This window comes from Pleurodeles waltl, chromosome 10 (assembly GCF_031143425.1).
Source record: "Pleurodeles waltl isolate 20211129_DDA chromosome 10, aPleWal1.hap1.20221129, whole genome shotgun sequence".
Lineage (NCBI taxonomy): Eukaryota > Metazoa > Chordata > Amphibia > Caudata > Salamandridae > Pleurodeles > Pleurodeles waltl.
The window spans coordinates 519,507,391-519,524,019 of record NC_090449.1 but is presented as its reverse complement, the minus strand read 5'-3'; the positions used below and the strand labels follow the sequence as shown (position 1 = coordinate 519,524,019).

The 16,629-nt window shown below is 43.8% G+C and overlaps 1 protein-coding gene across 2 annotated transcripts in view; it reads left to right on the top strand.

The window, feature by feature from the left end:
- LOC138261691 (cathelicidin-1-like) overlaps positions 1 to 16,629 on the top strand; it is a 91,963-nt gene that overhangs the window by 36,804 nt on the left and 38,530 nt on the right. For both annotated transcript variants that reach the window (XM_069210950.1, XM_069210951.1), the window contains exon 3: positions 5,064 to 5,147. In XM_069210950.1, coding sequence (XP_069067051.1) covers positions 5,064 to 5,147 — 84 coding nt within the window. The remainder of the gene's footprint in view (positions 1 to 5,063; positions 5,148 to 16,629) is intronic.

The window sequence follows — 16,629 nt, the reverse complement described above, 5'->3', positions numbered from 1 at the left end:
TCAAATGTAAGAGCACCTTCAGACACAGTGAGTTCAAGATGTGCACTGTACAAAATCCTATTGAGGGCTTTAATATAATATAAAGTTGCTCAATCTGTCATATAAATGTAGGTACATTTAAGTTACATATAACAGCTGGCTTGCCTTTTAGTTTACTAATAGCATAGTCATCACGTCATGGCGGGGGGCAATTATGTCTCTAAATTCATGCTTAAATTTTTTTACTTTTAATAAATACCTCCAAATATAGTTATATAATCTGATGTACTAAGGTGAAACACTTCAATATGTGAAAAAATACACTTTTAAAAAGTGTTAATGTTAATAAATGCCTCCAAATCTAGTGATATGATCTGATGTTCTAAAGTAAAACACTTCAATGTGTTACATAAATACACTTCTTTTTTACTTTAGAAGAGACTGTCCTATTTGTACATGATGTTTGTTGCATGATTTACTTATCCAATATTTTTAATCTTTGGCCCTGCACAGACTCTTTGAACTAATTCAGACCCCGAGCTCAGTTCTGGCTCGGCATCCTTCTTAATTTGTTGGCTCACCCACCTCTACACCTCAGTCCCTTGTGTGCCTAAGCCTTGCCAGCTCAGCAAGGTAGAATTTGATTCAAGGAATAGTCTAATGGCTCATTTTATTTCCTATGAATCTAGGTCTACACAAAGCATCCTCTAAGCCAGTGGTTCCCAAACATGTTCGGCCTGCTGCTCCTTTGACTTATTGGACATTGGCCGTGGTTCCCAGTTATGTCATTTTTATTTTATTTTTACGGGTGAGGGATGTAAGCGAGGCCTCTGAAGCACTTCTATTTTTTTTCCCTGAAAATAATTGGGATGAAGCCGATAAAGGGCGTCTGCGACAGGTGTGTCTTCCATAACTCACCCACATGGCATTCCCACATGGGTTACTCAGGGCCACAAATGCACATTACAAAAACCTAACAAGCTTAATTTATTTGCACTGTGATTCTTTATTTTTCAGACTATCATACAGCTTCATTCTAAATGTAACGTTTTTAGAATGGAGCAGTATGGTAGTATGAAAGAGAAAGAATCACAATCCAAATAAGTCAAACTTGTTTGGTTTTTACAGTGTTACGATGTAAATTGTAAAACCCATAATGTTTGGTTTGTTTCCACAGCAAGTCTTTCTCTTTCATACTACCATGCGGCTTCATTAGCTATACAGTAGTATGAAAGAGAAATACTCGCAGTGGAAGCAGTGCTTAATTTGAGACCGTGGTTTCAGGTGGAGGGCTCCAGCTCTTATTTTTGAGGGCCGCCACTTCGTTTTCTGCATCAGGCATTTACTGCAATCAAAAGACACATATGGGAAAGATGAAGGAAGAAAAGGAGGGAACAGCTCCACATTGCAAGAAAACAGAAATCTGCAAGAGTGAGCTGAAGGGGCAGGGAGAGGCTGTAACTGGATTAAAGTGGCCCAAGATGGCTTTAGGATTACGCTGCCTCAGTATTCTGTGCTTGCAAATTTAATTGCAACAGCCTCATATTTCAGAGGAGAGCTTTCAGAACTGGCACATTTTTATTTACAAATTAAGCACTGACCTGATGGGTTTTACAATTTACAACAGAACATTCCACAAACCTAACAAGTTTGATTTATTTGCACTGTAATTCTTTCTTTTTCATACTAACTACCGTATGGCTCCATTCAAAACGTAACATGGCTTTAGAATGGAGCTGTGCAGTAATATGAAAGAGAAAGACTAGCAGTGCAAATAAGTCAAAATTTTTAGGTTTTTGCAATGTTATGATGTAAACTGTAAAACATTGCAAGTTTGATTTGTTTACAATGCAAGCCTTTCTCTTTCATACTACCGTGTGGTTTTGTTAGCTGTACGGTAGTAAGAAAGAGAAAGACTCAAAATGGAAACACATCAAACCTGATGGGTTTTGCATTTTACAACGTAACATTGCAAAAACCTAACACATTGTATTATTGTGCAAAGTGCTGCTTTCTTTTTCATGCTACTGCACGGCTCCGTTCTAAACGTAATATGGCTTTAGAATGGAGCTGTGCAGTATTATGAAAGAGAAAGAATTTCAGTGAAAAAAAATCAAACATGTTAGCGTTTTGCAATGTTACAATGTAAATTGTAAAACCCATCAAGTTTGATTTGTTTACACTGTGAGTCTTGCTTTCACACAGTGAAAGCATTTCCAATGTTCCCAAGTTGCGTGTGGCCCCCTGGCGAGTTCTGACCGCACACCGGGGCACAGGGGCTCACACTTTGGGAAACACTGCTCTAAGCCATCACTGGGGATTAAAGTGGCTTTATATGCTAGGAACCAAAAAGTAACTTTGAAACATGCCTCCGATTTCACAACAATAACTCTAATAGGTACTTCTTGTAAGCAATGCAGTCTCTAGTTCCGTTTCACGTTTTTCTTCTTGCATTCACTGGGAAGATTTTAATTTTCTAGATGTTTTACTTAGGTAGCTTTTTCATGCAACACATGGCCCGTATATAGTACTTACTGTTAACTGAGTTGCCCCTAGTTGCTTGGGTGAGTACAGATTGTGGGTCGATTTTAATGACAAGAAACAATTAAGTGTTCTCAAATTGAGGCTAAAATGCAAATCAAGATTCTCACAGTGTCTGTCAGTGGGTCATAAAGGTGCGAAGACCATATGTTCATCCCGTCCCTGGTATAGATACTCTGCTGAGCACACAGGTCTATGCTCACATACATGTCAATAGAAATTACTATTTTATGTGCAAGTGTAAAGAAAGTATTCACAGCAGTTACAATATTGACAGTCGCAAAGAAAAAATGCTGTGTTCGCAGGTGGGAAGAGTGGGTGCATATGTGAGAGAGCATGTGAGTGGAAGTGAGTATTAGGCAGTGAATGAGAATAACCATTAATTGAGAATAAGTGCAGTGAGTGATGGGGAGTGAGTGAGAATAAGTGTGAGTGAGAATAAGAGCCTAGACCAATTTGGGCTAGCTCGCTGGAATTCAGTGCTTACCCCAACATTTAAAAGAAATATTAGCTGCCAGTGCAAAGCTCTCCAAATGTGATAAGTCTGCAGCAAGAGAAGCAGACTAAGGGGGTTATTACAACTTTGGAGGAGGTGTTAATCCGTCCCAAAAGTGACGTTAAAGTGACGGATATACCACCAGCCGTATTACGAGTTCCATAGGATATAATGGACTCGTAATACGGCTGGTGGTATATCCGTCACTTTACCGTCACTTTGGGACGGATTAACACCTCCTCCAAAGTTGTAATAACCCCCTAAATCTTTCCACTAACCTGGTGGACTGAAGTACTGCTGGGCAAACTCTAAATAATCTGTAGATAACTAATTAATTGGCACCTGGTGGACTGTTAACCCCTCATTCTATGCACTGGCGTAATTAAACTTGAGGGGGGGGGCTCCTGCAAAGAACCTTGAGGGGGCCCGCCTCCCTGGATCCAGTCAGGGGCCTTCCGCCCGTGCACAGTGTATTGTGCTGAGGGGGGGCTACTGGAGCTTGCCCCCCGCTACCTAGGGCTGAGGTGGCCTTTGTTACAAAACTGACTGTGGATTTTCTGTTTCTGTTCTCCTATAAATTGGCCTCTAAGTTTGCACAATGAAAGCTATTTCCTTAGCTTTTCATGAACCAGAAATAAGAAAAATAGTATATACAATAAAGAGTACCAGCCTGTAGACAATAGTAAACATTAAATCAAATAAAAGCTTCACCAATTGCATAGTCTTCAATAATTTAATCTTAACACAAAGAGAAAATACCTCAACACAAAAAAGTTTATAACAAGTGGGGCAAGGATGTTAAACAATGTACAACTGAAACAAGAAATGAAACAGTGTGGAAGAACGCAAGAGTGAGACTTAACACTAAACGCTGGCAAAATTTACACTACACCGTCATATTCTTGCATAATTTCACAAATTTAATGGTACATGTGTTTTGTGAACTTACCAAACCTATGCTATTATGTCACGTGGCAACACGAAAGCACAGGAACAACATGAACAGCGCTTTTTTTGTAGCGCAAAATGCAGGCCGGCTCGCTGGTGGGAAAAGGGGCAGGGCTGTGTGATGCGTGCCGGGGAGAGAGGGGAACAAAAAAAACAAATAAATAAACTAAAAGTAAAAGTTACCTTTTTTTCCGCACCGTGCCACACCGCGCCACACCGCGCCACGCCGCTCCTCACCACGCTGCTCCGCTTCATCCGCTCAGCTCTCCGTCGTTGCAGGCACCGGCTCCCAGCCTGCCTTGCGGCCATTCCTGACACTGCTCAAAGCAGCCTCAGCATTGTCTGGGAGCACCCAACCAGGGCACTCCCAGGCTGCCTGGTCTCTTCAACTCTGCAATGCAGTGCCAGGTTGGAGAGACCCTTCTGTGCATGTATGTTTGGCAGGCCCGAGACGGCCGGCCAAACATACATGAGCATTTAGGGGGAGTGCTGTGCACCCCCCTCCGCCCCCATCACGCCCATGGTCCACCAACTTTTATAGTAAAAACATAATAAACAGAGTTTATTATGTTTTTACTGTAAACCGCCCCGGCAAAATGTATCCCAGCATCCGAAATAGACACCAGTAATCACTTTGTGCTAAAATGTAACTCCAAATGCTGGTTTTGATTTTGCATAATTTCATGTAATTTGCATCTTTTCATAGCATTTCATGTATTTAGGCAAAAATAATTATGCAAGTTCTGTATAAAGACCAGATTTTGAGGAGCAAAGAATGGGGCTCGTGGCTGGCATGCTAGAGAACAGAATATGACTTACCATAATGGTTGGAGGAGGGAGAAAACAAAACTGAAGACCAAAGCAGAGATTGCTGTCTTTTAAATGGCATGTCCTGTTCTACCTCTCTCCAAATGTTCTACTAATCAGATTTGAAAAATGTATTTTTGTTGAATAAGGAGGAATGGTACCCAATGCCTTCCCGGGAGGAGGGGAAAGAAAGGCTTCATGACTCTTCTTCACACTAGTGATTCCATATGAATAAAAACTATCTTCTCTGCTCATAATTTAGGGCTGTAACATTTTTGCTTTTCCTTTGCAGACAGTGAAAGACTGCAGAGCAACTGTCTCCTCTGTGCTCGGGGAAGACATAATCATGGTGATTTGTGATCCAGTTACAGCAAAGGTAGGTCGTGGTTTCTGGTTCACTTTTGGCGAAAACAACATTCTGTGAGTATGCATGTCTGGAAGATGCAGGCTCACTGGTGCTTTACCTTGCTCTGAGTCCAAGTACTCAGCTCTACAAAAAACCTGTTAAAAAAAAACTTTAAAGTTAAAAAAATACAGCTTTATTTTCTTTTTACTTAATGGTTTTGCACTCTCTGGCTATTTTCAAGTCAAGTGCCTTTCCCTACACTTTTCCAGGCAATGCCATGCATGCAAGGAGAATATTTTATTGATGACTTGATAAATATCAATTGGGTGGTGGGGCACTGGTCCCCCAGTACTGCTGCAAATATGGAGGTGTTTGAAATGCTTTCAGATTTAGCATTTGAACTCTAAGGGCCTTGTTTTGAGTTTGGTGGTCCCACCGTGGGACTGCCAAACTTATAGGGAGTATGCCAACGACATAATGTATGGTGGGAAATTGTAATATGCGTTCAACAGGAACAGTGCTAGGATATTGGCCTTGGTTCCTAAAGAGAGCCAAGGCCAATACCATAACACACCAGCAGCCTCCGAATGTAACAGTGCTGGGCAGGGAGACCCCTGCCCAGCTCATGCCGACGTCCAGGGGCAGTACATGGGCCCCCCTTTAGTCCGCCAGCACTGGCTTTCTACCAGCCTTTTCATGGCAGGGTCCCAGCTTGAAAAGGCTGGCAGAAAACGGGGTTGTAATCATCCAGGTGGCACTGAGTTCAGCTCCTCCCTGGCTGGTTACGAGTTCGACAACCATCACCCCATCGGGAACCATGTTCCCAGCAGAGACAGCGGTTTCCTGACAGGTCCGCCTGCCAGGGTTGTGATGTGGTGGTCGGACCACCACAGTTGCCATGGGCCAACTCCCAACATAAGGCTGGCCGTCCTAGGATGGCCAGCCTCACAATGAGGTCCTGAGTCTGTTGTTTATTTCAGGATATACAAAAATAAGGCAATTCAACAGGCATTATTGTGGCTTATTTAAAAAATAAATTGGGTGGTATTTCCTTTTTTTAAAACAGAAGTTATTAGCATTTTCCAGATTCTGAATATAGGCACAGTGATAAATAGTAGGTCACAGTATCAAACAATCAAATCATGTGGAAAAGTGAGTCACATCCAATAACTTGTTATCCAAGACATAATAGGTAAAGAATTGTATCGGATGTCTATATGAATGCAGTCAGAAAACTGTACAATTAGTAACTACCCAAACAATATTTTGATTGAGTCCAACGCTTTATTAGGAGCAATTACAGAACTAAGGGAGGAAAAGCCAAAAACAAAAACAAGGAGAAATAATAAACCCATCATGATGATGAAAGAGCCACTAAGTCAGCTCTGGTCAGTGTGTAATGTGAACGAGGCAAGAGGTTATGTCAGAGATGGGGAAGCAGCGTACTACTCATCCGAAGATTCTCCATCTGGGACAAAAATAGGTGTCCAACTGGAGCTATCAAGGGACAGTCAGCAATGGTCTGATCCCATGTTGTGTGCTCCAGGCTGTGCTGTCCCTTCGGTAACTCCAGTGTCATGTTGGTACGTTAACATTTTGCCCACTTATTAAGTTCTTGTCTCCAACCCTAAAGTGGAGGGGGTGTCGAGCAGTGTTCCCCAACCCCCGGGCCGCGGACCGGTGCCGGTCCATTGATCAATCGGCACCGGGCCGCCCCACTGTGGTGGGCGGTAAATGTTTGATAATTTTTCCGTGGCCCGCTTGTCACACAATGGGACAAGCGGGCCACGGAAAAATTATCAAACATTTACCGGTCCGCGGCGATAAAAAGGTTGGACAACACTGGTGTAGAGGACTTACAGAACATGGAAATATGATGGAAGATCAATTTCAGAGCCAGGTCTGCAAAATTGGAAGTGCTACTTTTAGTCTGGGGTTTGGGAAACAGTCCCAGTATACAGACAGCCAGGGACAGCCAAGGCCTTGTCAAGGGTGCTCCTGGTGGCAGTTTTTATAAAGGTGAACTCTGTATTCCAGTAGGGGCGTGAGTGTCAGGCAGTCCCAAACCATTTGGTACAAATCTGCATTGTCTAGCTAGCATCTGGGACCGGCAACTTGTGCCCCTGTATACATTCTGTTGATTCTTTTAGGCATCAAGTATACCCTGTGCAGATCATAGTACTGTACCAAGTTTAAGCAAGCATTGCGAGAGGTGTGAGGAGTAGATCCAGTTCATCAACCTAGCCTTTGACTGTCAATTCTCACCTGAAGTCCACAGCCTAATGATCACAAAGGGGGGAAGATTGTGTCCTACCTGGGAAAGTAGCAATCTATAATGAAGTGTAATCACTCTTTTCTGGCCCATCGTAGTGCAAACAGTTTTAAGGGAAAGATTCTCAAGAGGTTCCACCTCCTCCCTACCCCACATCCTCTTGATAGCAGTTGTCACTGTACTGTAGAGAAGAAAGTGGTAAGGGGGTGTCAAACTCAGCCATAGGGTCTGGGAAATTCCTCAGTTGGCCCCCTGAATACCCTTCTCCAGTCATTGGCATACCTCCCTGCTCAGAGGAGTTGCAGTCTAATCCAGTCTCCTGTATTTCGGAGGCAGAGCAGCACCAACAGTGAAAGATATTTAGTATAGGGTATTGATGTCTTGGTGAAGTTGCAGTGCCTGGGACAGTCCAAAACGAATGGAGGGCAATAAAGGTATCTCAAAGCACACCCGGGACGGAGGACATTCCATAAGGAACAATGTCATCAGAGTTTGCTGTGTACGGGCAAATAGTGAACTACAGTGCTGCCCCCCCCAGAATGGAGGTTATGCCAATGTTCTGCTCATTTCAATTATGTGTCTGGATAATAGAGTTCCATATCCAGGACTGCTAGTCCTCCATCGTGCCCAGTGCAATGCAATGGCATTTGTCGTCCCACATAAGGTGAGACAATAGGCCGTCTATCTATCTGTGGTAAAAAATAGATCAACCTGGGTAAATATATCATCTACCCATTCCAGAGAGAGAGAATCAGAGCAGGGATTGTGTAGAGTGGCGCTGAGAGGCAAGATTTGTTTGTTTATTACCTTCTATGATCTCTGCTTCAGTCAGAGTGATAGATGTTGACACAGAAGTATCAAAATGTAATGAGTTCTCAATAAAAGGGTGTTTCCTCCTTGAAAGACGGAGCACACATGGATAAGACATATAAATGGAATACAGTAGACTTATTCCAGTAACCCCATAGCCCAGAATGGCAGCCAAACTCTGACAGTGCAGCAATGGCTCCCTCAACATGGGTGCGTTCCTCTTAAGAGTGGAGGAGGAGATTGTCCACACAGAAGGAGATGTGTAGAGACAAATTCTCTGTATGCAAACTGTGGTAGTGGTGTCCGGTGCAGAGCGTGAAAGCCAGAAGCTCTATTGCCAAGGCAAATAATAAAGGTGAGAGAGTGCAGTCCTGTCATGTGCCCCTCTCGATTGCATATGAAGGAGAGATAGGTCAGTTTTCATACAAGGCACTGGGCATATCTAAAGAAGTTGTGTCCAGTCCAAAAAGCCACCAGCCAGTCCCATACTTACCGTGGTGACATATAGATAGGTCCAGCACAGCTATTGTCAACAGCCAATGCAAGGCCTCTCAGTTGTACAGACAGTAAAGAGTTCATGACTTGTTTTAATTGGTGTATGTTACACACAGTGTAAGTAAAAAAGCCTGATTGATCTTCATACATGAGGTCTTGCACATGAGGGAGGATCCTGTGCACTAAAACATTGCTCATAATCTTGTAATCAACACTCAGGATAGAGAGAAGCTTCTAATAAGCAACCAATTCCCCAGGTTTGTACTTCTTTAGAAGAGGAGCTAAGAGGGCCTCATAGAGTATCAGAGGGAGGGAGGCATCATCCCTTGGATTGTTAAACAATTTGGTTAAAGCCGCATTCAGGGTATCTGCATCTGTTGAATAAAATTTCCTGAGATGGGCATCTGTGCCATGGACTCAAGCCAATGTTTAATGGTCCCTCTTATTTCTTGGACTGTTACTGCCCTCCCTAGTGTAGTGGCCACATCAAAAGGGAGGCTATACACCCCTGCTGCAAAAACATTATCATGCATAGGCTTGACAGCCTCATCTCATTTGGTACAGAGCTGGGGATAGTATTGTCCATTTTAGTCTGAGTGTATCCCACCCTATCACCAGGTGTGAGTATCTGAAGGATGTGGGAGACATGCCATTCCGGACTAGCCAAGGGTGCCAATAAGTGTCCCATCTTAGTGCACTCATCATACAATCTGGTGTTGTAGGTCTGATCGCCAAAAGTTTTTCACATTCCAGGTGTAGACATATAGAAGGCAGAGTTGCCAACAGGGGCCAATTCTAGGTCTTTCAGGAGGTCTTTCTATTGCTTGATTTCCCTGAGTAATCTCTGGGGCCACTGCCTCCTAGAGCCAATCCTCAAGAAAGTCGAGCATCAATATCCCTTAAAAGTTTTCAGGGAGTCCAATCACTTTGATACTGTTACATCTGGCTCTAACTTCTTGATCTTCAATCCCAGTCGCAAGCATTTTCACATGCTGAGCCATGTCATTGATTTGTGATGCATAGGTCTTTGTGGTAGGTGGTATCTCTGCCAATGTGGTCTTGACAGAGAAGACCTGGTCAGTCATTTGCAATGACTGTCACTCAGGAGACTGAGGTCCACAACTAAAGAATCAATGTTTGACTCAAGGGCTTCACCTGTAGAGCTAATAGCTGCTAATATCATATCTAATTTATCCCCAGAAGCATGGGTCACCTCTAGGGGGGCATTGGAGGAACCAGGTGGTGGTTAGAGCCCTCAGCCACAGTCAGCAGTGGGGAACCTTCCATCGCAAGAAGTGACTGCCCTACAGTCATCAGAGATGCAGTAGGTAGGGAGTAGTTCAGAGTAAGTGGGCCCATGAAGCCAAAGTAGCAAATGTGTCCCTGCAGTGGTGACAGAGCCTTGCATGGTGCACAGTAGCCAAAGCAGTACTCACAAAGTACACACAACAGAAAAGGTGTGGAATCCATGGCCCTTAATAGTGTGAGCAGGTTAGTTCCACAGTGTGTGATACAATCCCATAGCCACAGACCAACATGAGGCAAAGAGGGGCCACAATTGCCTGGAGGAGAACTTAAGGCAACCTCCTCTGTCTAGAGATCAGGTATGGTGTTTATGCTGAGGGGTCCAGGGACTATACCCACAGGGCAAGGAGCAGTGTCATTGCACCACAGCCCAAATGCGCCACCAATCAGGATTAGTCAGGGTACTCTATCCACATCTGCAGCCTTCAAGCCCGGCGGGCGGGGCACATATTAGAAGCTCCACATTTAGGGCAAGAAAAAGGAACCAACCACACAGTTCATGCAGCACTATTCCATCTAGACAGGTCCATAGCCACCCATCTAACATGCCCCCAGACCAATGACGAGGTTGGTCTCTCTTATGCTTCATCTCTCTGCCACATCTGCAGGAGGGGTCTCATCAGAAGACCCAGCAGTGGCCACCGACCATCAGAGAAGGAGGAGGGAACAGCTCCTGTGTTGCTCCTCAGCACTCATCCACTTAGCTCTTCCAAGAGTACAGCAAGGTGCATCCCCCTTGTGGCCACTGTTTTGCCAGCTCACTCAGTCTCACCTCTCCCCACGCTCACCAAGGGACCCTCTCAGTACCAGCAGCCAGTCCTGCGTACTTCACCACAGGATCTGGCCCGCTCTCACTCCAGGCCAGGAACACCCAGGACAGATGAGGAGCTCCAAGGAAAGCGCTTCTCATGGCATGTCAGCTAGCTCCGCCACCCCAATTTGGATAGCATTCCTTAACAGCCATTATATATCTCTTCATAACTACTGTGAAAGTAGTTTGGGTGTTACATTGATCTGGCCTGCTCAGTGGTCCAGAGACTGGTGGTGCCCCCAGTTTGCATGTGACTATGGTAATTTTATTGAGATTTCTAGACACACACAATCCTCACATTGGTCCTAGGTTGTTACATATTTTGATTTTATTTGTTCTGTTAGATGAAAAATGCTTGATGTATTTAAATATCAGATTCCTGATGTAGCCTCTGGATTTACTAATGAGGAATTCATGAGACAGATTTACACAAGATGAACTGAAGAATGCAGTGCAAGTGTTTAAGACTCCAAAATACAACAGCATCTTCGTATGTAAGGAGACTTCACTAGGACTTTAATATAGTCTGAAGAACATGAGGGATATCAGTCTTATGAATACATTGTGAGAGAAAATATAAAACTGATAATTCCATGGATGTCATTTAGGGTTTGCTAGGGATAGAATCGTCACACCTTGCTGACTTTGGCACTGCTTTTACAACCCTCGGCATATTGGTCTCAGGAGCATGCTCAGGAACAGACGCTAACACTGCTTTTTTCACAGCCCTTGTTCACATTCTACCTTTGTCAAGGTAGATTATGTGAACAAGCATGTGAAAGTAGCCACGAGAACCTTAAACATACTAATAAAGGTGAGAAAACTGGATAGGGTGGTAAAAGAGAGAGGGATTTAGTGGGACAGACTGAGCAAAGGTTGAGGGACTACAGTGGGAGTCTCAATAATTCCTGTTTCATATAATAATCATCAAGCAACGTCGTTGCGTGGAGGTTGAATTAAATCCTTTATTTCTCAAGGGTGGTTTCCACGACTGACCTGCCTTACTTTAGTTTTGCTGCATTAGTTAATCTTGAAAAAATATGTTAAAACATGTTCCTGATAGCTAAGTGAATCCATTTTCTGCTTTGCACATCTCAATGCAGCAGGTAGCCCCAGCATTGCTCTGATGCAGGTTATGCGCATTTATAAAGGGTACACCTGTGAGGGTATCCTAGCTCTGAGCACAAGTGTGTGCCTACCCTACTCTGTAGTAGGTTGATTAATTGAAAAGCCAGTTTTTCAGCTTCTTACAGAATGTTAGAAGAGAGGATGAGGCTCTGAAGTAGAGTGGGAGGCCTTTCCACAGTTTAGGCGCGATGTAAGAGAATGTCTGTCTTCTTGATCTTGTTCTGTATATGTATGAGATGTATTCACATAGGAGTGCTGCCAAGCGGAGTATTCTGAGTGCTTGTTGGAAGAAAATGTAACTGCTCAGGCGCTATATATCAAAGCAAGTTATGTTATCAGGTGCAAAGATCCAGTGACTTCACTTCTTGGAATACTAACAGAGTATTACATCATGTAATGTTACCTCCTGTGATGTCATCATTGGGTCAAAGGGCAAGTGAAGTCTCCTCCTCTAGCCTAAGTGTTTTAGGTAATCAGCATTCATGAAAGCTGCATTTAAATATGCAAACTATGTGAATAAATTTGAAATCGCAGAGGGGAGTTATAATAGAGACATTTAAACACCTCTTGTGCATACATGTAAAATAAAAGTTCGAGAGCAGATTTGAGAGGATCATTGCAACTCTTCAGTGTTAAAAACACACCAGGAGATAATGTGATAGAGATAGCTAAATAATTCCAGTGTGTAAGAGCAGAGAAAGTAATCTTTTTTTAGGGGAGACACAGCTATAGGGCAAGATTAATGAAGTAAGAATCATTGAGGGGTACCTAATGAATAACATTTTGCTTTATGTTGAAATCTATGTTGTATGAACCTCAGAAATATGATGAAATGTAGATGGTTGATCTTCCTGAAAGAAGCTTAAATGGAGGAAAAATTGAAAATCTATTTTCTGTTAACAGACATTTTGCCCACTGACGAAGTGGTGAAGTGTTCACAATTTCCTCAGAAGCATTTAAACTTCACAAACCCACTTATTTAAAATGGAGTTTCAATGTGCCACAGAAGTAACAAACCTTGCCTGCCAGCAAATCATTGATAGTTACAGTGCTGATTTGTTGGACCCTTCATCGTAGGAAAGGACATTTTAAAAAATATTTTGATATTTAATTTCATAGTGCATCTGTCAGGAATTGGGTTTTTGGTTGACTGAGGTATGCACCATGATCAAGCAGGAACCATAATTGTAGTCAGAGTAAATCACAAACTTACCCTAAATGCATCTGTTCTCACCCTCTGGTAGCCTGGTACAGAGAAACCAGGCTTAACTTAAGATGCAATGTGTAAAGTATTTGTGCAACACTTCAAACAGTAAAACAGTGAAAACACCACACAGAATGATATCACACCTGGTTAGAAAAATATAACTTAATTTAATAAATAAAATAAAATTAAGCCATCAAAAACCCAAAAAGTAGAACCTGAGATATGAATTTTTAAAGAATAAACTGTAGAAAGTGCTTAGAAGCAAAAAATGCTGACCAATGTTATCTGGTTGTACCAATCAAAGTCAAAAGTTCCGGCAGACCACAATAGAGAGCGTGCCGGCTACAGGATCCCAGTGAGGCCTGCTGAATGAAAGTACCTTAATCCTGGTTGCATTGTTGTCAAAGATGCAGGGAGTAGGCTGAAGCTATGTGTCGGTATCAATCCCCTCAGTGGAGGCAATGCGTCTATCTGTCCTACACAGTAATGAAGAAGCATTGATTTTCTCCACATAACAACGGTGATGCATCAGATCCAAGATGGAGGAGTTCTGAAGGTAATGCACTGACTGATCCATGCTGGAGACGCAATGCATTGACTCCGATCCATGCAATGGGCAAATGCGCCATTTCCGATCCATGTAACAGGGGCAAAGAGCAAGTTGCGACATGCACTGCAGCTGCAGTGTGTCATTTCAGCTGCAGCAAACACCTTAAGTCCACTTCCAAGGAATCAGGGCTGGGAGGCACGACTTATCAGGGCAGACGGACAGATGGCAGAGTCCAGGTGTAGATGTAGATTAGTGACAGAGTCAAATTCAGCCATGTTACATAACTCACCTAGTCTGACCTCACCATCTTTCACTTCACCATCGCTGGCACACAGCACACTATCACCAGGGACCACATCTCCTCCCACCACAGCTGAGGCAAAGTAACAGAAACAAAGTGGATTCAATTTCTCTCTGCACCGAACCCAAAGCCTCATCAGACCTAGAACAGGCCATCCAGAACTTCTCCACCTGGTTCATTGAATGTGCTGACAGTGCTGCCGCCAATATAACCAGCAAGAACTAACTAAACTAAACCTCAGGGCAAGCAAGCTAACACACCTGAGCCCAAAACCTCCACGTGCAGATGCTACTGTCTCAAGAAACTATGGTGATTGACCATAGCTGCCCACAATGTAGCCCTCAACAAATACCAGTGGCAAATCAAGGAACCCAATTGAGCAGCCATGACAGCCCGCTTCGACACAGCAGCACAGCCAACCACATGAAAGATCTATTCAAAATAGTCAAGGGGTATTCCAACCTGACAGCCACAGAGAACACCATCCATCCTTCATAAGAACTCTGCGACACCCTCTCAGACTGCTTCCACAGCAAGATTCACATCATATACAACTTCGAACCACAACCCACAGCCCTCAACCTCAACAGCCTTGATCAATCAGCTCACACTAGCCAAACGATCACTACATGATCAACTGCTCACCGCACAAACCACCAGGGCCATCATGACATCTATCCACTCCAGAGCATCCACCGACCCATGCCCCCATCCCTTTTTCAACCCTGGATATCAATCACATCAGCACGGAACACACCAGCATCCTCAATACCTCCCACACCACATCTGTCTCCCCAGATAGATGGAAACACCTAGAAATCTGACCCCTTCTAAATTAACCCTCTGCCGACCCCAGCATACTCAAAAATTATTGACCAAACTCCCTGCTTCCTTACCCTGCCAAAGGACTCAAGAAGGCTATTAACCAACAGCTCACTAAATATCTGGATCAAAACAGCCTGCCTGGAATCTCCAAATCAGCCTTTGAGCCAAACACAGCAAAGAGAGCACACTGATCACAGCCACAAACAATTACAGAATACTCCCCATCTGTGTAGAGAATGCTGCACTAATCTGCCTCAACCGCTCTGCAGCATTTGACACCTTCTCCCAACACACCCTCAGCAACCAACTCTACAATACCAGCATAAAATTCAATGCCCTCAAATAGATTGCCTCCTTCCTTATAGGGCGCACCCAGAGCATCCGTCTGCACCCCTTCATATCTGAACCAAAAAACCCAGACCCCAAGGATTATCCTTCAGTCCCACACTGTTCAACACTTACATGACTCCCCCATAGCCGCAACATCATATCTTACGCAGAAAAAACACAGCTCATCCTCTTGCTCACCGAAGCCCCGCCACCACATGAACAATCTTTTGTGATGCCATTATCAATGCAGCCAACTGGATAAGAGCCAACTGCCTCAAACTCAACTCTCACAAAACTGGGGTATTGATCTTTGGGAGAAACACATCCATTTGGACCACAGCTGGTGGCCAGCCAAACTCAGATGATTCCCCGCTCCAACAGATGATGCATGCAACCTAGGCATCATCCTTGACAGTGAATTGACTATGAAGGGACAAATCAATGGAGTTGCCTCCTCCTGCTTCTACATTCTCCACATCCTCTGCAGAATCCTCAGTTGGATCCCTATCAAAACCAGAAAAACTATCACCCATGCCCTCATCACCAGCCGCCTCGATTATGGCAATGCACATTATTTCGGAATCTCCACCCAACTCCTCAAAAGACTTGAGACCATACAGAAGGTGTCAGCTAGACTCATCTTGAGCCTCACCAGATGAGCCTACATCACCCCCCACCTCAGAAACATCCACTGGCGCACCATCCAGAAGAAATGCCAGTTCAAAATCCTCACACATGCCTTCAAAGCCTTACATGATCAAGGACCAGTTTACATCAATTACCAACTGAACTTCCACCAACCAACCAGACAACTGCACTCCTCCTTACTTGTCTTTGCACACTCCCCCTCGAATCCATCACAGCCACAGTGGTGGCCATTCCTTTTCCACATAGCTGCCAAGACATGGAACATTCTGCCTCTCTACCTGGGAATGTCACCCTCCCTTGCAGACTTCAGATAGAAGCTCAAGACCTGGATCTTCTATGGAAATCTTGCAACTCAGTACCCAGATTCCCGCAGGGGTGACCGTGCTGCACTCTAAAAATACCAATTGATTGAGTTGGAAGTCTTTTATGGCCCCAAGACTTCAGAAAATAGGAGATCAGTCAGCTGGCCTTTGGAGTAATTCTGGGTTCTGGGTTTAAGTAATGTGGGTTCAGTCCTCCTCACTTAGGCGCCAGGTCAGCACAGCAAAAAAAATAATTCTTTCAGAGTAGCAGTCCAGAATTATGTGTGTTAAAAGGGTAATTTAAGGCTTGTCAAGAGGTTTTAAATGCCAAGTCGACATGGCAGTGCGACATTGCATTCAGGCTACAGTAGCAGGCTTGGGACATGTTTGAAAGGCAACGTAAGTGGGTGGCATATACAGTGCTGCAGGCCCACTAGTCGCATTTAATTTACAGGTCCTTGGAACATGTAGGGCCCTTTCTAGAGGCTTATAGGTAAATTAAAAATTGCAATTAGGTATATACCAACC